General features: G+C 46.4%; 9 protein-coding genes across 9 annotated transcripts; 3 read left to right on the top strand and 6 right to left on the bottom strand.

Moving 5' to 3' along the window:
• Nucleotides 1-667: 667 nt before the first annotated feature.
• On the bottom strand, nucleotides 668-1,942 carry PG994_000531 (haloacid dehalogenase- type II; the record flags this gene model as incomplete). Its single annotated transcript, XM_066851940.1, has 1 exon — nucleotides 668-1,942. The coding sequence occupies one exon, from the start codon at nucleotides 1,940-1,942 to the stop codon at nucleotides 668-670; it is 1,275 nt and encodes a 424-aa protein (XP_066722572.1).
• A 525-nt stretch (nucleotides 1,943-2,467) lies between these two features.
• On the bottom strand, nucleotides 2,468-3,476 carry PG994_000530 (uncharacterized protein; the record flags this gene model as incomplete). Its single annotated transcript, XM_066851939.1, has 3 exons — nucleotides 2,468-2,872; nucleotides 2,947-3,096; nucleotides 3,177-3,476. The coding sequence occupies 3 exons, from the start codon at nucleotides 3,474-3,476 to the stop codon at nucleotides 2,468-2,470; spliced, it is 855 nt and encodes a 284-aa protein (XP_066722571.1).
• A 1,108-nt stretch (nucleotides 3,477-4,584) lies between these two features.
• Nucleotides 4,585-5,995, top strand: PG994_000529 (uncharacterized protein; the record flags this gene model as incomplete). The annotated part of the gene is made up of 4 exons (XM_066851938.1): nucleotides 4,585-4,847; nucleotides 4,963-5,029; nucleotides 5,097-5,449; nucleotides 5,536-5,995. The coding sequence occupies 4 exons, from the start codon at nucleotides 4,585-4,587 to the stop codon at nucleotides 5,993-5,995; spliced, it is 1,143 nt and encodes a 380-aa protein (XP_066722570.1).
• A 205-nt stretch (nucleotides 5,996-6,200) lies between these two features.
• PG994_000528 (DDE superfamily endonuclease domain-containing protein) lies at nucleotides 6,201-9,799 on the top strand (the record flags this gene model as incomplete). Its single annotated transcript, XM_066851937.1, has 7 exons — nucleotides 6,201-6,465; nucleotides 6,533-6,963; nucleotides 7,313-7,841; nucleotides 7,895-8,235; nucleotides 8,384-9,058; nucleotides 9,309-9,750; nucleotides 9,795-9,799. 7 exons carry the CDS (start codon nucleotides 6,201-6,203, stop codon nucleotides 9,797-9,799), a joined length of 2,688 nt encoding a protein of 895 aa, XP_066722569.1.
• A 105-nt stretch (nucleotides 9,800-9,904) lies between these two features.
• PG994_000527 (protein fmp52-2- mitochondrial) lies at nucleotides 9,905-10,657 on the bottom strand (the record flags this gene model as incomplete). Its single annotated transcript, XM_066851936.1, has 2 exons — nucleotides 9,905-10,041; nucleotides 10,120-10,657. 2 exons carry the CDS (start codon nucleotides 10,655-10,657, stop codon nucleotides 9,905-9,907), a joined length of 675 nt encoding a protein of 224 aa, XP_066722568.1.
• Nucleotides 10,658-11,399: 742 nt separating this feature from the next.
• On the bottom strand, nucleotides 11,400-12,086 carry PG994_000526 (uncharacterized protein; the record flags this gene model as incomplete). The annotated part of the gene is made up of 1 exon (XM_066851935.1): nucleotides 11,400-12,086. The coding sequence occupies one exon, from the start codon at nucleotides 12,084-12,086 to the stop codon at nucleotides 11,400-11,402; it is 687 nt and encodes a 228-aa protein (XP_066722567.1).
• A 437-nt stretch (nucleotides 12,087-12,523) lies between these two features.
• PG994_000525 (uncharacterized protein) lies at nucleotides 12,524-13,455 on the bottom strand (the record flags this gene model as incomplete). The annotated part of the gene is made up of 2 exons (XM_066851934.1): nucleotides 12,524-13,169; nucleotides 13,241-13,455. 2 exons carry the CDS (start codon nucleotides 13,453-13,455, stop codon nucleotides 12,524-12,526), a joined length of 861 nt encoding a protein of 286 aa, XP_066722566.1.
• Nucleotides 13,456-14,161: 706 nt separating this feature from the next.
• On the bottom strand, nucleotides 14,162-15,680 carry PG994_000524 (uncharacterized protein; the record flags this gene model as incomplete). Its single annotated transcript, XM_066851933.1, has 4 exons — nucleotides 14,162-14,567; nucleotides 14,689-15,068; nucleotides 15,126-15,136; nucleotides 15,503-15,680. The coding sequence occupies 4 exons, from the start codon at nucleotides 15,678-15,680 to the stop codon at nucleotides 14,162-14,164; spliced, it is 975 nt and encodes a 324-aa protein (XP_066722565.1).
• Nucleotides 15,681-16,878: 1,198 nt separating this feature from the next.
• PG994_000523 (uncharacterized protein) lies at nucleotides 16,879-18,001 on the top strand (the record flags this gene model as incomplete). Its single annotated transcript, XM_066851932.1, is given in 2 exon segments — nucleotides 16,879-16,953; nucleotides 16,973-18,001. 2 exon segments carry the CDS (start codon nucleotides 16,879-16,881, stop codon nucleotides 17,999-18,001), a joined length of 1,104 nt encoding a protein of 367 aa, XP_066722564.1.
• Nucleotides 18,002-26,108: the final 8,107 nt, after the last annotated feature.

Genomic DNA, 26,108 nt, shown 5'->3' with positions numbered 1-26,108 from the left:
TATTGAGGTATAGGTCGAACAGTTCCATTGTCCTCACCACCGAGGTGAAAGCGATTTCGGGGACAAATCCATTGTTCTCACGTGGCGGTTGCAGAATATATTGTTTCTGAAAACGCATCGATTTGTGGGACATGTAGTTGCACACCATATATATAGCCTGAGACAAAACCAACACCCCTGTTCACTGCATACTTGGGCTTTGACTACATTATGCCCATGAATAGCTCATTATTTGTGGACTTCCTTGGTGTCTCACAAAACTGCTCCTGTCTGGATGTGGTGTGCTGTAGTCACTAGCTGTCTGGGGCACATCGGGTGTCGTAGCTGTGTTCGAGGTGCTCTTGGCGATCCTGAATTCCCGGCGCACTGCAACCCGGCCTCCGTTGACCTTGTCGGCATTCTTCACCGAATCCTCCCAGATGCGACAGCCTCAAAACAGTTACTCGTTGTGTACTGCACTCTCTCTGCCAGCTTGGGGGCGAACACACCAGCACTTCAACGAAGCACCTGAAAACCCGAACTTGCTTAGACTGCCGTCTGTCTAACAAGACCAGTTTGGGTCAAAGTGGATTCTGCGCTTTTGGCTTGTTCATTGACTTGGACCCAGCCGCTGCTAACCAGCCTAATTAAGGGGCATAAACAGATTGAGACATTGTCGGTTGATGTCCTATTCATCAATCCCCTCGCCCGTAACAACCGTATCCATTTCTACGCCCCCCATCCCAGCAAGAACCAACATGGCACAACGGAGGTTTCGAACTGCTGCTCTTGGGTAGTCTCTCATGAGATCGTTGAAGTGGGCTTGTAGTAGAGTTGCAACTCTTCTCAAGATGTCCCCACATCCAGGTTCAATATTGAGTGACAACTGTTGATATCTGACGAGAACACTATGCTCCCTTTCTTCAATCTGATACAGAGCAGGGGTGACCGATTCTGTGTCATGTTTCCCAGAAAACGTAATGTGAATCTTTCCTTCGTCAATTGGGGCTGCACTCTTTGCGACCGTCCTGATGATCTCAGAGGAAAAGGTCATTGATACTATGTGCCTTTTGTCCGAAGCAGCCACGAGAGTTTTGCCAATATTGGTGGCGATGAACCTTGCAGTGTCTTTGGAGATACGTAGACAGTGACGTGGTTCAGTGATAAGGTCAAAGCCCAACCCTTCAATGGTTAGATTGTCGCTGTCAGATTGGAATCGGGGCTCGAACTGAGGGTCTGTTATACCCAAGAGACCCAAAAGCTGGCTCATATGGTGAACCACTGGGGCTTTTTGCTCAAACAGGACACGTTCAGAGACTTGGGCTAAAGGGGAATACAGTACGGGGCGCATGCCCACATCCAATGCTCCCTTGATATCTGAGCTAGGAGAATCGCCGACCATGTATGTAGAACCAGGGTTTGTGCCTAAGCGATCCAGAACATAGTCGAATATGCGAGGATCTGGCTTGGTATGCCCAACTTCTTCTGAAGTGATGAGGTGATGCACGAGATGACGAACTCCTATAGCCTCGGCTTTCGCTGTCTGGTCTTCCGTTTGGCCATTTGTCAGGATGGCTAGAGAATAACCGTTCGCACGAAGTCTCGATAAGGTCTCGACACTGCCAGGAGTCGCGCTGCGGGCTTCCCTGTATGCTGGCTTGTAAACAGCTCGAAACCCTTTGACTTGTTCGAGACTCGGTTCTGCCAGGCCCAGGTCTGTGAAGAATGTCTGGACCTTCTTCAAATCCGCTTGCTCGTATGTGATCTCCTCCCCAAGGTAGGTATCGTATACGCTTTGGAGAGCAGCATTGTATTTGGTGATAAGCTCATCAGGCGTCCTGCTGGCCAATTCGGGGAACCTGCTCCGGATGGCCGTGATGGCGCATCGCAAGGAATGATAATGGTCGAACAGAGTATTGTCCAAATCGAAGGCAATGGCTTTTGGAGCCTTGATGCCATCCATCGTAGTGAGATGGCGAATTGAAATGAACTGGATTGCCACCTACTGGTTGGAGACGGGAAAATCGGAGTGCACAACATAAAATTAGGCTCATAAGATGCTTTGGTTGGTTCCATGTGTTTCACAAGTACTAATCATTAGCAACCGGCCATTACAAGCCTTTTCCGGAATCAGCCCATTTCGGCGGGTAATGGGAATTGACGTCAGCCCAAGAATGGGAGAAATTCGTTTTGATGCTTGACCCTCGTGGTCCTTTCCCTTAATTCTTGACATATTTATTACCGCCGCTGCCGTTGCCCTGATTCAGCCCTCGCCCAACTGGGCATGTAAAAGTTTGTCCTTACGACTGTATGAAAGGACCTGATCTAGCAGCCCAATAAGGCCAAGGTTCCATGGTCAGTCATAGCTGTCGTATACCTCTCCACCATCGCAAATATGACGTCCTTGGGCTGCATGTGGGGGTCCGTCAGCGCCCAAGCAAACCCATGCATCATATGTCTCCTGTACTCGTCCCAGACCTCCCCCTGCTCAGCCTGGGACCGCCCAAATCGGCCAAGGTGTCAAGGTAATGATCCACCAGCCCGACCTCGTGCTCCGCCGGTCCTGCACGGCCAGGCCCCCGGCGATGAAGTACGGCACGTCGTCGAAGGCCGAGCCCACGGCCAGGCCCTGCCAGTCGAGTAAGCCCGGCTCCCCCGCCGCCGTGATATACGTGTTGCCGATGTGCGCGTCCCCGTGCACGAGGCAGTGGTAGCGCGGGTCCGTGACGGCCCACAGCTTCTGGAAGGCCCGCCGCATGCGCTCGCGGTCCAGCATCTCGTCGGGCACGGGCGGGCGCTCGCCCTCGGCGTAACGCCGCGCCCATGGCTCTGGCTCCAACAGGGCCAGGATCACGGCGGGAGGGCGCTGCCGCTGTCGAGCCACGGGAAGTCCCTTTCGGGTGTCTTACTGTTGGCGGCCCAGGTGCCTGCGTGCAGCGCAGCGAGCTGTTCGACTCCCGCTCTGACCCGGGCGACGGGCCACGGCTCTAGTGGGTTCCCGAAGGTGCAGCCTGTGGACCGCAGGTCGTCCATGATGACGATGCCCTGCCCGCTGACGGTGTCGGAGCCGCAATACCACGCCCTGGGTAGGCGCATATTGACAAGGGGCGCAATGTACTGTCAGTGTGTGCTGTCAGTCGGATTCGGGGCATAATGTGGGGAATGAAGGTTGTCTGCAGTAGGAACCCCATACATACATAGTAGAACTCGGCCTCCCGCCTGTATGTGGCGTTCAGGCCAGGGTAGATGGCGATGACGCCTGGGTCGAATCCACCCTTGACGCAAATTATATCTGGCCTGGGATCGGCAATGTTATCATCGCCGCAAGCCTTCAGTCCGATGAGGATCTTGCTCGCGGTGCCATGGATAATCTCGACCGCTGTGAACTCCTTGATGGCAAACCCTAGGGCCTTCGAGCACCATTCCACCGTCACCTGGTCTGGCGTCACCGGCAGAACTTCTTCGCTAGAGTTAAGATGGCCCCTGATCACTGCCATTGCGGTCCTGGGGGTTTTGGCCAACCGCTTTTCTCGAACAGAACTTCTCGGGGCTTTGTCCTTTTTATGCGTCTGGTGTTAAAAGTAGATAGTCTTGGTCTCTGGTGCATTGCGCAGAACTAAACTAAGCGGCCAACAATTGGGAGTTGGTGTGCTGACGGATTATTCTTCCCGACCAGTGTATCTCGCGTACCCCTGCCACGTACAATTACACATGTATGTCAGCATGAACTCCCCGCCCCTGTCCCCATTTTCTTTCAGATCCATACCAGGTCACCTTAGCAGAAACAAGAGACCAGCGTGTCGGGTCTTCATTGCCCAGAATTATCAAATCTTAATGGGTGGGCAGTAAACTAGGTGCCTACCCAGTCACCGTTTATTCCGCTGTAGTTATCCAACTGCCAGTAAACTGCCAGTTATCTCACTGTCGGTAAACTAGCTACCCAGTCACCAGCTATCCCACTGCAACAAAGTATACGAACTACCCCTATTTGAAGATCGGAAGACAACAATAGGGGTAGCCCGTACATCTGCAGGTTACACGTAGCGTCTTCTCTCAGATGGCTCGAAGAAAACTCGCGGGCTGTTAACTAGGACCAATTCATCGCTCCCGTACGATCGATCGAACAGCATGTACTGTGTGGTGAGAATACGGTAGCTTGTTCTGACAATGTTATATGACACAAGTCAGCACTTGCCGTTGCTTGATTGCGTCATCTCCGTAAAGATTCATGCAGTCATTGCAACGACCATGTTCCAGTTCTCCGTGGCATTGGTGTGGTCTTTGTCAGCAACGGGCGAGGAGCTTGGCCCGGAACGGACTTCTCTCGATTTGAACCAATGGCAACCCCAGGATTGTGCGAAGGGAGCGCGTCAAAGGTGCAGGTTATGTTTCACGGCATACATTTATTGCTTGGCATGTGAATCTTTGGGGCTTTACCCCAACTTCGATGCAACCTCCAAGTCAGCCCAGCAAAAACGTGGTATTAGTATGAAGTTGTGTACCCAGATTAAGGAAGACATGTTTCTTATTCAAGTTTTATCTCTTAACAAAACTTGTGTTACGGGATTCATACTATCGAATGGGGCGCTTCTATGATATTTGAACATGGGAGAACATGGCGTGATGCCCTTGCCAGAGGGCCAAGTTCAGGACTTCCATAGGATGACTTACATACAGATTCTGATTGTGACGGTGTTTTCTTTTACCTTCACGTTTGCGACCGCGTTACTCGCCCTGAGGATCTATACTAGCGTTCGAATTGTCAAGCACTCTGACGTATCTGATCGTGAGCACAGTTCCATTCCTTTCATTGCGCTCTGGGACGCGACCACTGACACTGGATCACCGACAGTTCTCATTTCCTTGTCGTGGGGAGTCTCTTTAGCCTTTTTCGTCAGCATGGTTCTATGTAAGCTATCACGAGGGCACGACACTGCGCGTGTCAGGATAGATCAGCCTGCATCAACGCTGACAACGACGAAGCCATGCCATATGGATTTGGGAGGCACCTTTGAATGTCACTGCAGAGCAGCTTGATGGATACAACAACGTCGGTGTCTCTGTCCCCGCTCTCCCTCCTTTCTCTCTCTTCAATGCACTGACATGGTGCGTCCAAGTATCTTCTGTCCATATCTTTAACTTATATCTGGCCTCCAACCCTAGCCAAGCTGGCGATCCTCGTACTTTACCGTCAAGTCAACCCCTTCCAAACGTTCCGAATATGTGTTTATATCACCACCGCCGCTATTACCATCTACACTGTTGTCTTCACCGCTCTCCTCTGCGGCCCATGCGACCCTGTCGATGTAGGCAGCGGGACATGCCTCAACAACATTGCTATCGCACAAGCAATCTTGAACATCCTCAGCGATGTTTGGTTGATTGTACTGCCGATACCGATGATACACGGACTCCGTATGCCCCTCCGGCAAAAGATCGTCGTCGGCGTTATCTTGGGTCTTGGGTCGGCGTAAGTAGTTTACCTTACCACCTAATATCTCATAATCTCTATTCGTGCATTGGTACTAACCAATGCCGCGGGTTCCGCTCGAAAAGAGTGGTGATAGCCTCAATCGCGCGCATTTCCTCCATCCGGGCCGTAACGACGAGTCCAGACGTGACATGGACGCAGGCCTCCGCCTGCATTTGGTCATCGGTCGAGCTAAACTTCGGCATTGTCTGCAACTGTATGGCGCGACTGAGACCGTTCGTGCGGGCGCACATGCCGAAGCTGGCGCGGCAGCTTGATTACCATGGCGATGTTGTGACGCCTTACCTAGCGACAATGCGATCCTCTCACGAACCCGGTCCGAACGAGGGAGGCGATGGCGAAGCCCAAAGAGTTGGGGAGGAGGCGACGGATACTCTTCGACTTCGCGGCTTCGAAGGCAACCGCCAAAGAGGTGCCCAGGGCGAGAGCGGGCATATCCTCGTTCGGAATGAGGTCACAGTCGACGTGGAACAAGCTGAAGCCGCCTCGAGGCGAAGTAGCTCAGAGAGCCTCATTCGCTGTTGATATCGCCGACAGAACAAACGCAATTCAAGTTGCTCTCGGGAAATGCAATACCATCAGTGTTTTCTAGGCCATATCACCCTTTTATTTGAAATGGCTATTAAAAGACCGGCGTCGAGGCGGATGCCAGCAGTCTAGTCATCTGTGGTTAGCCCGGAGGATCCTCCTATCGGGGGGGGGCGTGGATGCGGTATTCGTCTAGCTGGGGATGGCTGATATCGGCCACCTCGTCAATTTCATCCGCTACATTCCGTCGCTGTTCTGGACTTTTGCGGCTTGGTCAGCCAGCACTTTCCTGCATCTTCCGATCACGATGCCGGGCGCAAATTGCCGCGAGAAAGACCAAGACAGCGAAATGAGCTCCGCCGCTGCTGCTGCTACTACTGCGAAAAAGGCGCCAAAGCGGAAGCCCCCTGTTCGCCGACACCCGGAACGGCGGCGGCAACAGAACATAGAAGCCAAAAAGAGATACCGTAAGCATCGATCGTACTTTTTGGGTGCCTAATCAAAGACAATGAAGTGACTAATGTCTGAATTCAGGAGAGAAGCTTCGTCAACGACTAGGGAACCTGGAAGCAATTGCTGCTTCGGTTTCGCAAAGACATGATGCAGCGGAAGCAAGGAATGCGCTGTCCGCGCCGACGTCAGGGTTAACAACAACAACAACCAATGCGGCGGGAGCGGGATATGCCTCATCCAGCACTTCATCGCACGTCGCTTCGGAAAGTCTTTCCGGTATTTCTGCGCCAGTTTCCCCTGCGACAGCGCACCCCGGGATACCCGAGGAAAGTCATTGGATGGTAATCTCACAACCTAACGAGACCCCGCTGTCGCTAGACTCATGGGACTCAACCGTGCACCTCGACCCCTCGCTTTTCGTCCGCTGCGATAGCGCTGACAGGGAAACCGGTCTGGCCTGGATGCCCACGAGCGGCTGTGGTTGCTCCAGTACCGACGACGGCCTACAACGCGTAATAAGTCACCGCGGTGGTGGTGGTGGGGCTCATCAACCGTCCGGCGACCCCTACCCATCCCCCACCACACCTCCGGACACACCAGCACTCCGGACTAGTAAAACAATAATAACTCCTTTACTTCTGTATAAATGAATTAATTAACTAACCCAGTAATTAATATATTATTTATATAGTTTTAATCAGAATCTCTTGCTCTATAAGTGACATGTAATATTTTTAAGATGTAGTGTCTTGGCATCGGTGTTTCGGCTCTTGGAAGTCCGCGCCGATGCAGAATTTTCTGCGTTTCGTGATATGTGCGCCCCTAACTAGAGACTCTTACTCCTCATACACGAGGTATCAGAACCAGCCAAGATGCCTCCGCCCCAGCTATACCGAGGACGACGTAGTCGAGGCACTATGGGATATCACAGACAACAGCTATACTCTATCGAAATCGGCCCAGAAGCATGGAATTCCCAAGCAAACCCTCTCAGACCGGATGAAGGGCAAGGGAAGCAAGGAGGACTATACCCCTGATCAGAGACTATCGCAGAATGAAGAGAAAAGACTAGTCGACTGGATTCTGCGCCAAGAGAGCCTCGGATATGCCCCCTCCCACTCTCAAATCCGGGCCTACGTAGTCTCGATTTTGAGCCGGAATGGGGAAGACCTGGAGAAGTACCCCTTGGGGGTTAACTGGGTGGCGAGGTTCGTGAAACGTACCGAGAGTATATCGAATAAGATGGGTCGGCGTCAGGAGGCAATTCGGTTCAATAATTTCACCCCCAAGGCCGTCAAATGGTACTTCGATATACGAGAGAAGGAATACAGCTGGATTAAGCCACAGAACACGGTCAATGTCGATAAGGGAGGCACCATGGCTGGGTTTGGTATGCCTCTGAATTCTCCTGCCAATTCTGAACCTATACTGACTCTCTCGAAGGACTGGATAGCTTGGTGGTTGGCTCTTCTGATATGAAACAGAAGGCATTGCTAAAAGGGGCTCAAACCAGGGCCTGGACCTCCTTTATCGAGGCAGTAACAGCAGATGGCCGAGCACTCAAGCCAGGAATTATTTTCAAGGGTAAGGACCTCCAGAAGCAGTGGTTCGTTGAGCAATTCCGGACTATAGCAGACTGGTACTATATTACCAGTCCAAATGGGTGGACAGATCACCACATTGCTATCGAGTGGCTCAAGCAGGTATACCTGCCACAGACTAAGCCGACCGATGAAGGAGAAGCTCGATTGATTATACTAGATGGTCATGGGAGTCACGCACAGGTGAGTGCTTATTTTTCCGATTTTCCTACGCCTAGATTCTGCGAGCCTAAGTTGCTGACCCCTTTTCCAGGATGAATGGATGGCCACCTGCTTCCTGAATAACATATACTGTTGTTATCTGCCGGCACACACTAGCCACGGCCTCCAGCCACTAGATAATGGGCCATTCAACGCCCTGAAGGCTGCGTATAGGCGAGAGCTCGAAAAGCTGGCTGTGTTAACCGATTCTGCACCAGTTGACAAGGTCAACTTCATCCGAGCCTATTCGGCAGCGAGGTCAGCTAGTCTGACAGAAAAGAATATAAAGTCTGGATGGAGAGTGACTGGGAATTGGCCAATCTCTCGAACCAAGGCCTTGAGCCACCCAGAAATACAGCCGGACCAAGTTGTTGTACCCTTGGTCAATGAGGAGGATGATGCAGCCCCTGACTCTCCTCGCACGCCGAAGAACGGCCGTCAGATCAGAGATCTGGCTATAGGAAAGAGCCCCCTGACTCGCCGGCTCTTCGGAAAGGTGGCCTCTAGTTACGAGAATCAACAGGCCGAGTTGGCAGTCAAGGATGCTACTATAGCTAGACTGGAGGAGGAACTGGCTCGAGCGAAGCGCGGATGGACTAGACGGGCTATACCAAACCCCAACGAGCGGTTTATGGAGTTGGCCGAAGCGCTGGGAGCCCCTGAACAAGAGGAGCCTATAGTAGTTGAAGAGGAGCCTCCTCGTCGAAGAAGGAGGGCTAGGGAGGTTGCGGTGGTAGAGGAGGAGGAATTGGACGAAGATGAGGAGATCGAACCACCTCAGATCATGACTAGATCTGGCCGCATGGTAAAGCGGCGCCGACTATCTTAAAGAGCTTGAAAATCTGATTAAAACGAGCTATAAAATACTTTAATTAATTAGCTATTTATTTATTTTCGTGTAATTGAACATGTGGTGTTTTACTTCTTTTACTAGTCCGGAGTGGTGGTGTGTCCGGAGGTGTGATGGGGGATGGGTACGCCAACCACCTCCGCCTCGAGACCGTCTGCACGCTGGACGCCCTGTTCCGCCTCGGCACGCTGCTCGGCATCCCCAGCGAGCGCATGTGCCCGCGCGAGACGCCGTCCCCTTCTTCCGGTCGGGCATCAGCATCAGCGGGTCGGCCGACGCGATCGGCACCGTGCAGCAGATCTTCCGGACCCTCCAGCCCGACCTGCGGCCCGGCCGGGAGCAGGTCACCGTCGCGCACCACCCCTTCATCGACTGCCTGCCGTTCCCGACGCTGCGGCGGAACCTCTTGGCGCGCGGGGCGCACGTCGATGCGGAGCAGTTCCAGTTGGACGTGATGGAGGGCTTGGTGTGCTGGGGCGGCGCAGGCGTCAGCAAGCGCGACCACGAAGACTCTACGGGAGGCGCATCCACGGGCACGCCCTGGGACGTCCGTAGCTGGGAGGCCAAAGAGTGCTTTCTGCAGAAATACTGGTCGATGCTCGGCGGGGAAGAAGGAGAGCTTGTCCGACAAAGCGAATGGTGGCGCAGTATTCGAGGTGAAGAGCCTCTGCGTATTGAACTAATAAGCCAGAATAAAACCTACCGAGAGCCGATGCTCTCAATATACAAAATGATCTTACTACTGAAACAAGCTTTGTGTGAATTACGGAGCAGGTCGGGGCGTGCGTGGCAAATTGCATACTACTTCTGCCATTCTTCTCGGCCCATCTTGATGATGTCTGCCATCCCAACTTCCCAATACTTCGATGGCGCCTTTCCCTCTTCCACCATCTGAGCAGCCGCCACGGCCGCTCTACCGATGACGGACGCGTCCTGGCCTGCGATTTGTCGAGTTGTCAGAAACGAACATCGTCCATTGTCAATGATATCGCAAAGTGGAGGATGGATACACATACCAAGTTTGTCCCGCGCAATCTGCGGCATGGTCTCCACGGCCTTCTCGGCCAGCCAAGCCTTGGACTTCTCCCGCGCGATGATCATGCCGGGCTTCAGGATGACGACGTGCTCGAACCCGAGCTCCTTGATGGCGTCCTCGACGCCGTTCTTCATCTTGCTGTAGGGCACAAGGCTGCTCGGGAAGCTGCGCGTGCCCGCGCTGGAGACGAAGACGTACGTCTTGGCGCCGGCGGCCTTCGCCGCCTGGGCGTTCTCGACGCACAGGTCGTGATCGATCTTCCACTGCTCGGCGATGCCGCCCGCGGCCGCCCGCGTGGTGCCGACCGCGTTGAAGACGACCGAGGGGTGGCCCATCAGGCCGCCCCACTTCGAGTTGTCGGCCTCCGTGATGGCCTCCAGCTTGGGCGACTGCGCCGCGGGGGCTCGGCGCGAGATCGTCTTGACTGAGGCGAAGGCGCTCGTGGTGGGGGCGAGCAGCGCGGCGAGGATTTCGGCGCCCACGGCGCCCGTGCAGCCGAAGAGTGCGGCAGTGGCCATGGTGATGGAGTGCGGGACTTTCAAATCTGTTCGATGGGCAAAGAGAGGGGGCCAGTAAGAAATGTTTCAAACGTGTAATGGCAGTATGATTGACAATGTTTGAGAGGGTGCAGCAGTTGAAATCAACCTGGTTTCTGTTTATTGATTGATAACCTCAGTCGGTTCAGGGACAGGCACATGCTATCTCTCTCCACGACCACGTTTTCTTTGCGGGTCGCCAGTCTCCGCGCCGCCGATCTTAAGTCTCCGAACTACCCCGCTAGCGAGTCGTACCATCCGATCGTTGACCTTCGAATGTTCGATAAGGAAATGAAACTATCCATTCTTTTCTAGTAACATATCCCCGGCGCGTGTTACTGGCCAACGCTGACGGACCCTACTCAGACGTTGCAGATGCGGTGCGTCTGCGCCATATCATGCAATTTGCCGACAGCCAGCGCAAATAGTAGCCAGGAGTAGCTAGAATATTCCCATTGCCGCTGGTATAGTTTTCCTAATGACAACTAACAACCCTGATCACAGAGATCACCAGGAACCGAAGCTAAAAGCACGCCCTGTATGAGATGATCAGTCCGGTAGACGTTACTGATTTACCAACGCGCCATCGAAGGATCATCCCAATGCCCATCGGTTGGCACAGGAGTTAGTTACGACGTCACATATCCTCCCCGCTGAGTCTTCCAAATCCCCCAATTGACCCCATGATGCCCAGAGTTCTTTGATCCGCCATGGCCATGCACAATCACTCGGTTTCTTCTGGCCCTTCATCGCCGACAACGGCGGCTGGATGACGGGGAGCAAGACGTCTTCTGATCCAAGGCTGCCGCTGCAATACGCTTGTCAAGGTTATCCTATTGTCGTTCATAGTCCTGATTACCTGGTTGTACTGCGAATCGTCGAGCATGGGCGTAATAATTTGGGGGCGCCACTCTGCGGGCAGGGCTACCGGTACCAAGAAAAGGGTCGTCACCTCTCTGCTCAGCCCTCGGCCCCCGTCCACGAACGTGTCGGACTCCAGGCTGACGCGCAGCGTCCCGACCCGCTTGCCCTGCCGGTTCACATGATAAAGGTTGTACTGGGCCAGGACAGCAGGGCCGACTTCGTCGTCGAACATCGTCGCGGTGAACATATTGATCCTGGTTAGGACATCCTCCCACTCCTCCCGGTTCTCTTCTAGGTCAATTGGGCGAAACTCTGGCGGCCCGCAAACATGTACAGGAACGGGATCGCAGTAGTACGATTTGGCGGCCTTGCGACTTTCCTGGCAGGTCGAAAGTAGTGGCGAGACCAGGCTTGCGTCCGGAAGAATGCACATGGCGAAGTCGTCCACGGGAACCCTCCGTGTCGTGGCCTCATGGCCGATGGCCTGCTCCCAGACCTGGCGCCGCAACTCAATTGGCAGTTTCCGAAATAACATGAAGGTATCCATTGTATATATTTGTGTCGAGTAGAAAGGGAGGTCGATACGGTAGGCCCTTGGTACAAATCCTTTTCGCACCTCGTTGGTATCGAGTGTGCCTCGAGTGAATGAATCACATTGGTGGTGCAGGCTTTTCTGATGTTCCTGTCACCAATTTATTAGAGGCTCCTAAATTTCATCGAACTGACTTTTCAACAGGTGTTGCATCTTTAGCAACTTGCTCAGTTTGTTGCTGAATCATGGTAGCTCTGGAGGTTGATATGTGGGCTTTTCACGACAGCTGGCAACTTTGAGGCTATGGTACAACTTTACTCTACTTCACAAGACACTGGAGCTGTGCAGTAAATCTGTTCTGCCGCATGGATTATGTGAGATCCAAGCGAGCTTGAGAAATGGCAGATGAGAGAGAAGTTTTGTGTCTCTGAGAATACGCAGTCGGGTCTTTTTCATAAGAGCAAATTGCCCCTTCCAAGCGCATCCACGTGGCCGTCCTCCCCAGAGTCATCTTCACACCTCCAATCCTGTCGGATGCTGACCTGACGGGTCGCCTTGTCGAAGCCAAAAGTCGTGTTCGGGTAAACGTCCGGATCCTGCACGGTAAAGGGGCAGGTAAACGACATGTTCGGATCGATGATGGTGTCGTTTTCCGGGACCAAGCTGGGCGAGAGCCACAGCGCGGCGCAGTCAACATAGTAGCTGATGGCTTCGTTCAAGAACCCGCAAGCGAAAGACCCAAACGTGCCGGCAGGGCCTCCGCCGCCGCCACTGACGGGATTGGGAGGGGCCGTCCAGATCGTGGCCGAGTGACCCCGTCCGCTGACGCGACACACGGGCCCCGCCGCGACGTGTCGAGACACTTGGGATTCGGGCGGCCCAGGGGAAGCTGGACGGCGGTGACGGGCAGCTTCGCGGTGTGGCCTCCCGTGGCCGTCTCGGCATCCGTTGCGCTCCCCATATCCTTGAACAAAGGCCGGGGTGATTTGGTCGTAGAGGTCGCTATCAGACTGTTGCACAGAGACTGGTGCGAAATGGTCAAATGGGCCGTGGAACCGAACGATCGAGTTATGCTGAAGCTCGCGTTGAAAGAGCTGTCTGGGTAGTCCGTGTGCCAGGCCGGCTAGTCATAGTAATGGGGTTCTTTGTCGTTCTCGACATGGCACGACGCGGTGAAATCGTTGAAGTCAGTCGAAACCCCGAACGAGACGTTGTTGGTGCCGTTGCGAGTCCCGCTGTCCCAGTCGCGGATTACGATGTTTGCCGCACAGCTCCGAGGACAGGGGCGATAGGGGTAGTCATGCTCCACCTGTCCAATCTGGGAGCACGTCGCGCATAACGCTAGATAGGAGACTACAATAGTGACCTTATCAAGAAACTTCATGTTGAAGGTAATCCGGTGTTGATTCTTCACATTGGTTTGGGAAGAGGTAATGAATTGAAATGTGTACGGCTAATGAAAGAGGCTGGTCTTGGCCCTATAAGTAATACCGATGGTTGTAGAACCTCGTAAGGGCTCGGGAACAGAAGGAGCCAGACCAATGAAGTGCTGCATTTATTTTATCCGCCTTACTTGCTAGGGGGTAAGCGGCTCCGATTTGGTGACTGCACAACCATTTTATCCGTCTTCATCCTGAGGTTCGCCATCCTGAGCCAAACCCAAGAAAAGTGTATCTTCTCAGCGCCGGCCAGGGCTGCGAGGGTCGCGAGAACTAGGAACTTGGGCTGCATATTGGCGGTTCGCGTTTGACTGGTCAAGTTGGCTTCTGGCCTTGTGGTGATGGGGCGTATGGAAGTCGTATCTGAGCTGGTAGCGGTATGAGCAAGTATATCGAGGTTATATTTTCTGATGATACGAATTTCGACGGATCTTGGAGGAGCAGACGAGGAATACTAAGTATAATAAATTCATATAATAATCGCTCATATAGCTTCGTTCTTAAATATATATGTGTCGTATGTTTCCTGCCAAGTAGATAATCTCCTCTTCCGCTATCGCGTTACCTATTACATTCGAAATAGCTTGCCCAACATTTCCACCCCGTCCCGCGCCCCCTCTTCCTACATTGGTGGGCTGTACTGGGTCGGTTTTAGCTGCCTCTCCGACCCGGAATCATCGTCCCCGCCGTGGGCCAGATCGTCGGGATGGACCCCAGACGTGGACCCCGGTACTTGTCCAGCTCCCACTCATCGACGACGGCAGCGCCGGGCTTCTTCTGCTGGGAGTAGCGCTTCGAGGAGCCGCCACCGCCGCCGAAGGTGGCGAGGCCGCCGTCGCTGGCCCCCCCAGTCTCGGACAGCTTGGAGGAGCCCGCGCGGTGGCCCGCCCGCCAGCGCGTGTAGAAGGGCCGCAGCGACGGCAGGCTGATGGATATGAGCGCGATGTTAAGCTCCAGCACGCCCAGGAAGACGGTCTCCTCCATGCTGCCCGTGACGTCGGCCTGCAGCTCGAGGTCGGACAGGTGGACGATGCGGAGGACCGAGATGGCGCAGACACTGTTGTGGGCGTAAGAAGAGAAATCGTTAGTTTCGGCGTTAAAGGTACTAGTAAGTAAGCCAAGGGGAACGAAGAAAATAGAACCGAGGGGCGGAGGGTGAACGAAAGTTTATCACCTACGCGGTTCCGAGGGCAAAACAGCAGATCAGTACGACTTTCTCGAGCTTCCGCATCTGCAGCGACAAGATGAGTCGCATGGGGAGAACCATGATGACGATGTCGGTGATGATGTTCGTCACGCACAAACCCTTGTACATGTCGACGGCGTTGTAGCAGTGGCCCTCGGGCATGCCGGGCGTCCATTGCTTCTCGACCGGCACGCAGTTGAAGACGAGCGCGACGGTCAGGGACAGCCACCAGGACGCCGCCACGCCAATCATGAGCCACGTCGCGATCCGCATCCAGCGCGTGTTGCCGAAGATGCGCCGGTAGAAGCACAGAACGCTGATCTTGAGAACCGAGAGGCATACGATGTAGAAGATGGTGCCGACGAAGATTTCCTATCAAGTAATCAGTACATCTCCTGCCCCTTCATCCTCAGTGCTTGTGTGGCTTACCAAAAGGAGCCCTGGAAGATTGTTAAGTACTGTAGCGTTTTCGAATCCGTCAGTGAAATTACTGGAGACTATAACTCAGACATGGCTTACGCGCTAGCTGCTCGGGTTCCATAGCCCTCGTTGGGTCCGACATGGCCACGAATTTATAGCCTATTCCTTTGGTAGCCCCTGTATCATTCAGATGGTAGTTGTCAGCGACTTCAACTTCTTCTCTTTCTCACTCTCGTGTAGTACTAGTTGAGCGCCAAAGGTGGGAGCCAGAGAAAACATACACGTAGCGGTGATTCCAAAGAAGACAACCATTGAAACCTGTATACCAAGCAGATTATATTTGTTAGCCTTCATACTTTACTTCTGGGGCCGGCCTAGAAGTTCACATACAAATCCAGCAACGGTCATGTAGTCATCAGCCCCCACCCCTATTCCTTGGAATCGAGCCACGATGCGGAAGGTCAAGACCAGCAGAGAGATACCGATGATGATGGACTCGGCCACGAGATGATCGCGGACCTTGTCCAACATCGGCAGGTGGATTGCCTTTGCTATGTCCGCCATGTTGGAAGGCTAGTGAGTGTCTGCTGCGGGCTGGCCGGGACGTTTTGTGACAGCGAGGCTGTGAAAGAGAGGAAGAAAATTATGGATTTAAGTGTAAGCCCCACGAGAGGCGGAGGAGTTCGTGGAGACCTCAAGTCATTGCTGTTCGATTCGAGTATATAATGCAAGAGCCAAGATTGGAGGAAAAGGAGGGGGAGTAAGACGGGAACTGGCAGCTTAAATTAGTCGACCGTTGTGGTGCCATCACCAAACCAGGTATAGACTCCTACCGATGAGTCCAGCCCCCCACTCGGGGATCACGGAAGAGGTGCCTCGGACGGCGACTGGTCCAGCAAAGGTTGGTCTTGAACTCAAAGGGCTGGCTGTCCATCGGCCTTCCTGAAGGATGTAGGGGCAAATGAGGAGGCCTAATATAGTTGCCATAATCGGATGCAACCTCTCCGGCTCACTACGTTTATGGTTCTGACGGCCCAAAGGCTGATCTTCATACTCTCGTGGCAACTGTGCCGTACCTGTGCCGCACCGCATATATACCAGTTTCCCACCGACATAAGTTCGTGGGGCCTGTATCAGCTCCTTCCTCTTCTCCACGGATCAGGGAAGAAGAAAAACCTGGCTTGGGAGATATATGTATACACAGGATAATCCCGGCAACCCGGGACGGAGGTTCTTGGCCCAATCGGGACAGGCACCCAAGTTTTGATCTGCAACAAGTAAGTACTTACATAGGTTAGCGCTGAAGAATGACTTGGAAGTCCCCTATTTCCTGTTTGGAGTACGGCACAGGCGGGGGCCTGGCTATACTCCACTGTTTCACGTACTTTTCATGGGTTACTTGTAAGTACTTTACAGGGGTTATTATTTCCAGGTCGGATCCGGGTCCGCAGCGACTTTCTACCTTCCAGCAACGGAGTCATTTCTGGATGATAACCATCTTCTTAGTCCAGCATGGTCTAAAGACAGAGAGGTCGGTGTACCAGAAGCACTGACATGAATCAAAGTGTCCAGTTGCCAAAATGGGCAGAAGTTCCCGAGTTATATCCACATTCCAATCCTCGTTGATTACTTAAACGAGACTTCGATGCTCCCTTCTCGACCTCCAATCTCCTTGTTCCGGACTCATTACTGCAAAGAGCGAACCAGTACAGAACTACGTCATCATTACTCGGAAATCTGTTCAACGACTCACCCAGACACTATGGCCGGCGACATCCCTTCTGAGCACCGAGCTCTCGTGCTCACCTCGACCGACGTGGGCCTGGAACTGAAGACGGTCCCGACCCCCCAAGCAGCCACAGCTGGGCAACGTGCTGGTGCGCGTCGAGGCCGCCAGCCTGCTGTCGTACCACCGCGAAATCTACAACGGTGCCCGCCAGTACCCCCAGCTCGACGCGCCGCACGCGGGCGGCTACAGCGCCGTCGGGCGGGTGGCCGCCGTGGGCGCCGACGCCACCGCGCTCACACCCGGCCAGCTTGTCTTCGCCGACTGCACGATGCGCTCGCGCGACGGCGCCGGCTGGTTCCTGGTCGGGGTCCAGGCCAGCCTGGACGTGGGCGGCCGGCGGCTCAACGCGGACGTCTACCGGGACGGCGCCTTCGCCGAGTACTGGACCGTGCCGCTCGAGAACTGCCACCCGCTGGACGAGGCGCGCCTGACGCAGGGGCTAGGCTACACCACCGCCGACCTCGCCTACCTGAGCTACCTGCTCGTGGCGTACGGCGGCCTCCGCGACATCAGCCTGGAGCCCGGCGAGACCCCCATCGTGTGCCCCGCCACTGGCGGCTTCGGCGGCGCCGGCGTCCTGGCCGCCATTGCCATGGGCTCGCGGGTCATCGCGATGGGCCGCAACGAGAAGGAGCTGGCGCGGCTCAAGGCGCACGTCATGAGCGGCAACCCCGGGAGCAGCGGCCTCATTGAGACGGTGCGCATCACGGGCGACGAGGCGGCCGACACGGCGGCGCTGCAGGCCTTCGGGCTCGCCGACGCCGTCCTGGACTTCTCGCCCCCGCACGCGGCGGGCTCGTCGCACCTGCGGTGCGCGATCCGGTCGCTGCGGCGCGAGGGGCGGGTGTCGCTGATGGGTCTCACCAGCGACTTCGCCGAGTACGTCGTCATAATCAACAACCTGACCCTTAAGGGCAAGGTCATGTACGAGCGCGACGACGTCACGCAGTTCGTCAAGATGCTGGAGCGGGGTCTCCTCCCCCGCGGCGAGAGCTTCGTCGACACTAAGGTCTTCAAGCTCGAACAGGCCAAGGAGGCCCTCCATGCGGCAGCGGAACACACGGGCTGCGGTCGCGCCGTGGTCTTTGCCCCTTGAGCACATATTTTTCCTCGGGTTGGAGTATCTGATAAAATAAGTAGCTTATAATATCGAAAGTAATTATTAAATAGATTCTACATAATGGAAACCCTTTTTAAGGCTTATGCGATATATCTGCGCTGTACTCATTTTGCATCTGTCCCTCTAGGACAGCTCAGGCGGGAGTTTTCCGCGTAGGCCAACGTTTATCCAATCCCACGAAGTATACAGCCCAAATCCCGTTGATGTGCGTATCCGTGGCGCAATTACTATGCAACGTGAGGTTTGCCAGATGATGTGGATGTGGAATCTAATCCACCCTGGCGCAAAGTGTTTGACTCCACGTCTGAATGGTCCACCGCCGAGACGGTCATGTATTAACCATCAACAAACAGGTCGATTTGGACAAGTTGGCCGCGCGAGTTGGCATCGTCAGTTCAGTCGCCTGTCGTACCTACTTCAATCAGGTGCACACTGTTACTAGCCCCAGAAGGGGCTATTCCATTTTTGTGAGAAAGCCTCTACGCTTTGTCCTGCTTGTGGTCACCGTGGAGAGAAGACTGGATCTAATGGAAGTACGGACTAACCATCGATGAGCTATCTACTGGAATGAACGTCCGCCTTCGGCATAAACGTACACCTGTATGGAATCAACATGGAATCAACATGGGATCAGAAAGTTTATTCAATGTCAGTGCCAACCTAGTCTGCTACGGTAGGCACCTACTTGTCCTGTGTGTGGTGACAGAGACCCGGTCCTACAGGTTCAGCAGCCGTACGCAGCCAGTCTGTTTCCCAGATCGGCAGTCCACCACTCAATCCAGTATCCAGCCCAGAAGGCCATCTGGCCATGACACATATAAAAGTAATAGATACCACCATGTTTGGCCCGCACCACACAGTACAAGGCCATTGCACAGGTACTCATAACTCCTGCAGGAAGGCATGCGGCCCGGTAGAAGTTTCAGTAGCGCTCGTCGTTATAGCCGCCGCACCTGCCACGTGTCCAATAGGTGTCTGTTTTTCCCGGCTGGTCTTCAAAACGTAGTGTACAATGCACTCCAAGCAGAGCCACCGAGGCACAAGAGTTGGCTACCATGATCGGAAAGAAACTGCTGTGATGGTCTGAGATTTCCATAGACATGATAAGATAGCAGACGAGATGAAGAGTCGCCACAATGGTGGCGAGGGAGGCAAAGTCGGCTCCAGGTGGGCTTTGTGCTTTGGACGAATGGTAACAAAGTCATGGTGCTGTTTGCTAGGATCGGAGGGGAAATCCAGCTGGGCGACTGTTGAGGTTGGGTGTGAATGGTCTGATGATCTGGGTCGAGGAGGAGATTAAGTTGGATTACCAGGGTCAGATGGGCATATTTCCATAAAACTCTCGATTTATATATCCATCGAGAACTTTCTCAAATTCTTGTATCTGTTTTAAACACCGTGGCTTATATGCATTTCCCTCGAAATTTAAATAATATAAAATCGCGAGACTTAAGTTAGCCTCGAATTTTATACCGTGTAATATAATAAGTAAATAAAGTAAATAAATAAAAGGCTATTAAAAGTTAATAATTAAGTAAAATAATAAATTAAATATTATTTTTTTTATTTTCGATAAAATTTAAAAGTTTTACTCTTAATATTAATCGTATAATTCGACACTATAAAGATTTAAATTCTCGCTATAAAACGAATACGATTTTAATTACGAAATTATTATAAATATTATTTAGGTTAATAAATAAAATATACTTTATATAATCGATTCGAGTACGTTTTTTAAACGGTTATATTCTTATATTTATTTAGCGTATAAAACACTTAAAATACTCTTTATAAATACTAAATATACGTATACTAGGGACCCTTTAACTATATCTCGTACGATCCGGGTACGCATTTCTAAAGAAAATTTCGAGATCATATATAAATAATAAGAATTACCTATAAATAAATACTTATTAAAGCTTATTAAATAATAAATAAAGTCGAATAAACGTATGTTCCGCTACGTAAAGCCTTCGATATCTTATAGAAGAACCTCGGTTACCGAACAAATACCGAGATAATAATTTAAATAGTTATTAAAGCTTTAAATGATACGGCTAGCCTCGACGGCCTAATACTTACCTTGCTTGTATTTAAAATATACCCTCGTATCGACGAGAACTTATTACCGTTACCAAAGATCTAAGTATAAAGAAAAGCTATATAAAAAGTAATAAAGATGCTCTAGAAAATACCTGCGGATATCGATATTTACCGAGCTTTAAATACTCGGAACGGACCGGCTATCCACGATATCTTAACACTCCCGCTTCGAAATAAAGTCTTAATTTAGTAAAAAAAAGAAGAATAAACTAAACTATATAAAATAGTAATTATTAAAAACCGTATAATCCGGGTAAACACCCTAAACGGCCCGAAAGCCTTTCGAATAACTTAAATTAAGCCGTACTACTAAGAAGAGGCCGGAAAACCGCACGACGAGCCGGATATATAACTAGATCCGAAATAGCTAATAAATACCCTAAATACTAAACTAATAACCGAGGAAATTACGGTAACTCTCGTATAATATAGCCGGGGACGACTTAAAAAATATCTACTCCGAAACGCTCTAACCGCCGTATTCCTTACTTAAAAAAATAAAAGAATTACGACCTAATAGTTAAACTTTAATAAAACGGCGTTATTACTTCGTCTGGATATTTATTTTAAAAGTTTAACGCGGAGGAAATTAATAATCTCGCCGCACGAAGAGTTTTCGAATTTATTCGATTCGACCCGGGTAAGCACACCGGCCGGAAAATCTTTAAAACACGGCTCTTATAAGAGATTGAGTGTAAAACTATAAAGCTATACGAAAAGTCTAAGCTCGTAATATAAAGCTAGAAAAATATAAAAAAAGAGGCTATTTTAAGTCAATTATTAATAATTTAGCGGATAAGTTAAAGACTCTTTTTAGCCCTCGAACCGACCTTAATTCGAAACTTTAACGTATAAGGCGAGCTACGCGATATTACACAGACGTATATTTAATCGCATAATAAGCTAAATGTTACAACCTAGCCTAGCTGTGCGGCCAGGACCCATATCTCTTAAAGCGGACCGACGATAACCCGAGACGCTTACGAACCCGTAAAAGTCCGGTTAGCGCTTACGCTTTATTAATAATAACGAAACTCACTATATCGTTATAAAACCCCGATAATTAATACTATAATAATAGCACGTTAAAATTAATTAATTAAAGATAAATAAAAGTAAATAAATAAAAATAGCTAGTATAAGTTAAATAGTCGAAATAAAACAACTACTATAAGTTATATAAAAATAAAATAATTAAAGGTTAATAGCTCTCGAGATCTTAACGAGATCTAGAGAAGCCGGCTCGATAAGATCTCGCGAGATCCTCGAAATCCTTAAAAACTAAAGAATATTAATAAAGAAAGGATTAGATATATAATAACGGATATTCCTTATATATTTTATATAAATATTCTTTACTTTAATAATTAATTAAAGTATTAATTTTAACTTATTAATAAAATAAATAGCCTTAATAACCTTATTATATAAATACCTTTACTCGACCCTTTATTACTACGTTACGACCTGCCTATTATATATTATACCGATAAGGGCGTTCCTTTTATCGCACGTTTAAATATTTTTTCGTATTATTAATATAAACCTTAATACGTTTTATTAAATTTCTTTTAAAACCCGGATAACGTTTGTTATATTTTAATTACTCTTATTCTTACGAGTTATTATATAAACCCTCAAGTAATAACTATTATAAAAACTATATTTACACCTAGGCTCAGCAATATTATCCGATAGGGAAAGATTTTTATCGCTACCACTAATACCTCTTAGCGAAACCCCGCTATAAATATTAATAGTAACGATAATAACAATAATCTTAAACCGTAGGCGTTAATTAAATAAATTAAAAAATTTATATAAAAAACGTTAATTATTAATATTATTATATTAAGTTTAAATAAGAATGTAACGAGCTTTTTATTTAAAATATCTCGAAATAAATACCTTATAATATTAATAAGTTACGTAAAAAAGTACGTCTTTTTTATATAACTATTAATATTATTTAAACCTTTATTATATTTAAAGAAAAATATAAAGATTAATATATTAATACTATTTAACGGAATAAGCGAAAACCTTTAAAACTTTTTCGTTTAAATTAAAACCTATTAATAGTTTTACGAAAACATATTCTAAAACGCTACTTAATAAATTATTTACGCCGCTTTGTTTTTTAAAAATAAAGTACTCGTTTAATTTAAACCTTATTTAAATAAACTCGTAAAAAATAATTAATAAATTAAACTATACCGCATGGAGGTATAATAGATTTTTAAAAGTTATAACGGCTTTAAATAAGCTTTTAAATTACTTTTTTAAAACCTTAATAAAAAGCGATAAATAAAAAAAGAACTCGAAACCTTTAAATAAAAAAGATTAACCGCCTCTTATACCGCCGAGTTCTAACGTATCATAATTTAATTAAATTATATTAAAACTAAGAAAATTATAATATATTATCGAGAACTAAAAGAGGATATTAAAAATAAACTTAACCGGCTTAATACCCTTAATAATTTCTTTTTATATATAGAGCTTACTATTAAAATTAATACTCGTATATATAAGCGACGTTATAAAAAGTAAAGCGAATAATAATAATAAACTAATCGAATTTAAACTAATATAAAGTAACTATATTATTATAATAATATATTATTTAAAAATATTATAACGTATAATTATTATAATAAACTTATAAACTTTAAAGTTATTAAATATAATAAACGTAATAAAAAATAGCATATTATTTATTATAACTATTAAAAATAAGGATATTACGCCTAAAAATAATATCGAGCTTTAAAAAAAGACTTCTAAAAAGTTTAAACGAATAATATATTAACGTTATTAAAGTAAGAAACGCCTTTATAATAATTATTAAAAGTAGTAACGTTATTATAAAATATAATAACTTATTTTAAATAGCTTATTATAATAACGGGTATACCTTATATTTAATAAATAATAAACCTTAAACGTTTAATTAATATATTAATAAACGAGATCGCTAAATTTAAAAATCTAAAGATTAACCGATAACTAGCTATCTTTAATATCCCTTAACCTACCCGATACGAAACACCTACGCTAAATACTTATTACGGCCGGTTTTAATTAAGGAATCCGCGGTAATTACGCGGTAAAAAATAACTTTCGAATCTTCCCTATATACGAAAAATACTTTACGCTTTTATAGATCTCGTACGTTTATAACGTTTATATAAAGCACCTCGCGGAAAAACTTTAATACGAATAGTTTTCTTAAAAGATCGGTAAGCGATTAATTATATAACTACACCTTAATTATATTATTAAAAAGATTTAATTATTAATCTTTAATAAACAACGCGCGTATTTATTAATATAAAAAAACCTACGATAGCTACGATAATATTACTTAAATAAATAGGATTAAAAAGAGTATTTTAAAAACCGATACCTTAAATACGCCTAAGAAAAATCGCGAACTTATAAATATTTTTAAAAAAAAACGCCTAATACTTTTAAAATATATAGGTATATACTTAATAAGAAAAACCCCTTACTATATTAAAAAACTTATAAAACGCTTATAAATTTTAATAAATTTAATAAACCTTCGAACTATTTAAAAAACCCAAATTTTAAGCATTAAGAATAATATTTTATATAAAAAAGAATATAAAAATATTTCGGTTAATATATTAAAAAGCGCTTTATAAAAAACAAAAAGAACGATAACGACGATATAATAATTAATCGTAAAAGGTTATTAATTACTTATAAGAACAGCGTTTAAAGAATAAACGCCGCCTATTATAAAAAATGAATAACGAGCGGGCTAAAATAAGTTCTTATATTTAATAATAAATAATTAAAATATTTATAATTATATAATATTAATAATTAAAATTAAAAAAGTTATTATTCGAGCGTTATTAAATAATAAAGCGTAAAGTAACTATATTTTATTACGAATTAATAGTAGCTTAATATTAAAATAATAAGAGAAAAACGCCCTATACCGATTTAAAACCGTCGATAAAAAACTTATAACTTATAATAGTAAAGACGTATAAAAAAGAAGTCGTAAACTTTTTAATTAATATTAAAAAACGTTATAAACGAATTATATATAATATTACGAACGTTATAAAATACGATATAATTTTAAAATTACCTTAGTTATAAGTAAAGAATTTTAAAATTAATTAAAAACTAAGCTAATTTTAATAAAATATATTAAAAAAGGTTTAATTAATAAATAACGGTTTAAAAAGTAACTTTTTAATAAATTTAAAGTATTTAAAATATACGTTATTATTAAAAAACCTAAGCCGAATATTATAAAGATTATATTAAAAAAGTATTTATAATTCGAAGCTTTTTTTAATAAGAAATTAGAAATAGGTTTACCGCTTTATATATAATAAAATTATAAAATACTTTTTAAAAATAAGAAAAAACCTTTATTTATACTTATATATAAACTTAACGAGGAGTACAAATAAACCTTAAAGGAATATATTACGAAAACCCTCGAAAAAAGAGTTATACGACTATTTATATTATTAATAAACTTCCCCATCCTCTTCGTTTAAAAAAAAAAAGCAAGGATAGGAAACTTTAATAACGTATATATATCGATTACCGGAAACATAACGAAATTATTATTAAAAACTAATACTTTTTACCCTTAATTAATAATTTACGAAATAAATTATTACACGTTAAAATCTTTATAATATTTAACTTACTTAACGCGTATAACCTAATCTAGATTAAAGAAGGAAAAAAATAAAAAACCGCGTGTTAAACTAACGTATCCCACAAGCGAATATTTTATATAAGCGAATATCTCACTTTTATAAATTTCCTTATAGCTTTAACCTTTTTTTATATTCTTTTACGTCCGAAAATATTATAACTTTAAAAAGAAAGTAATATAATTTTAACGCTTTAAGCGCTCTAAGAAGACTTAACTTTAAACGTATAAAAAGCTATATTAATTTATTACGTCTTATTAAAAACTTTATAGCGTAAACGAAATGGTTAACCTATACGATACGAAATATTTACGAATTTTCGAAAGCTTTTAAATTTCGAAAAAGATGCGATTATTCGATATATTATTAATTTAAATACGCGATTATTTCTTCCCCGGTTAAGTGGTATAAAAGATATAACGAATCGATTATTTAATTTACGCGACGCGGGACGCGTCGGCGTTAATTAAGCCTTTAATTTTATATAACGATAATTAGACCTCTAGACGCGTTTTAACCGAAGAATTAATTATTAAAGAGTCTTTTATAAAGATCTCGACGCGTATTACGTATAGTTTACCCTCGTATAGAATATAATTTATAAGTACGAGATTTAAAAAGAGGATATTTATAACTTTAATAAAACCGGCTTTTTTATAAATTAAATCTCGTTTAAAATAATTATAACTACCTCCGATTAATACGAAAAACCTAGGGTATTATAATAAAAGAATTAAGAATAAGTTATAATTATTTAAAGTATTAAATTATATAATTACGCTATCCCTCCGTATATTATTTTTATTAAGAAAACGCACCTCTTTTCTTAATACGAAAACAGCTTATTATTAAAGGATTAAGTAATTATAGTTATTAAAAATAATTAAACTACGAATAAAAAAAGCGAGGACTAAATTCAATATTTTAATTAATATATTAAGTTTTATACGAAGGGTTATTATTACCTTTTAATCTTAAATAGCTACGAAAGTTATTACTCGATAACTTTTAAGCTTTATTATAAAAAGAACTCGATTATTATATTTTATATACCTTTTTATTTATTATATAAGCTTTAATCTTTTAATATCGGCTATTTTTATATATTAAAAAAGGTATATAAAAAAGAAATTAAATGTTTTATACGGGCGCATATTATTTATATTTTAAAGGAGGACTTCTTATTAGCGGTTTTAAAAGCGTTCTAAGCGATTTTTATTATTTTAAATATATAAGGAAGCTTTTAAAAAATAGGACTC

This window comes from Apiospora phragmitis, assembly GCF_038363925.1.
Source record: "Apiospora phragmitis strain CBS 135458 chromosome Unknown utg000001l:1.0-2902119.0:1.0-2906034.0, whole genome shotgun sequence".
In the NCBI taxonomy this organism is placed as follows: domain Eukaryota; kingdom Fungi; phylum Ascomycota; class Sordariomycetes; order Amphisphaeriales; family Apiosporaceae; genus Apiospora; species Apiospora phragmitis.
This window is presented reverse-complemented; position numbering and strand designations above follow the sequence as displayed.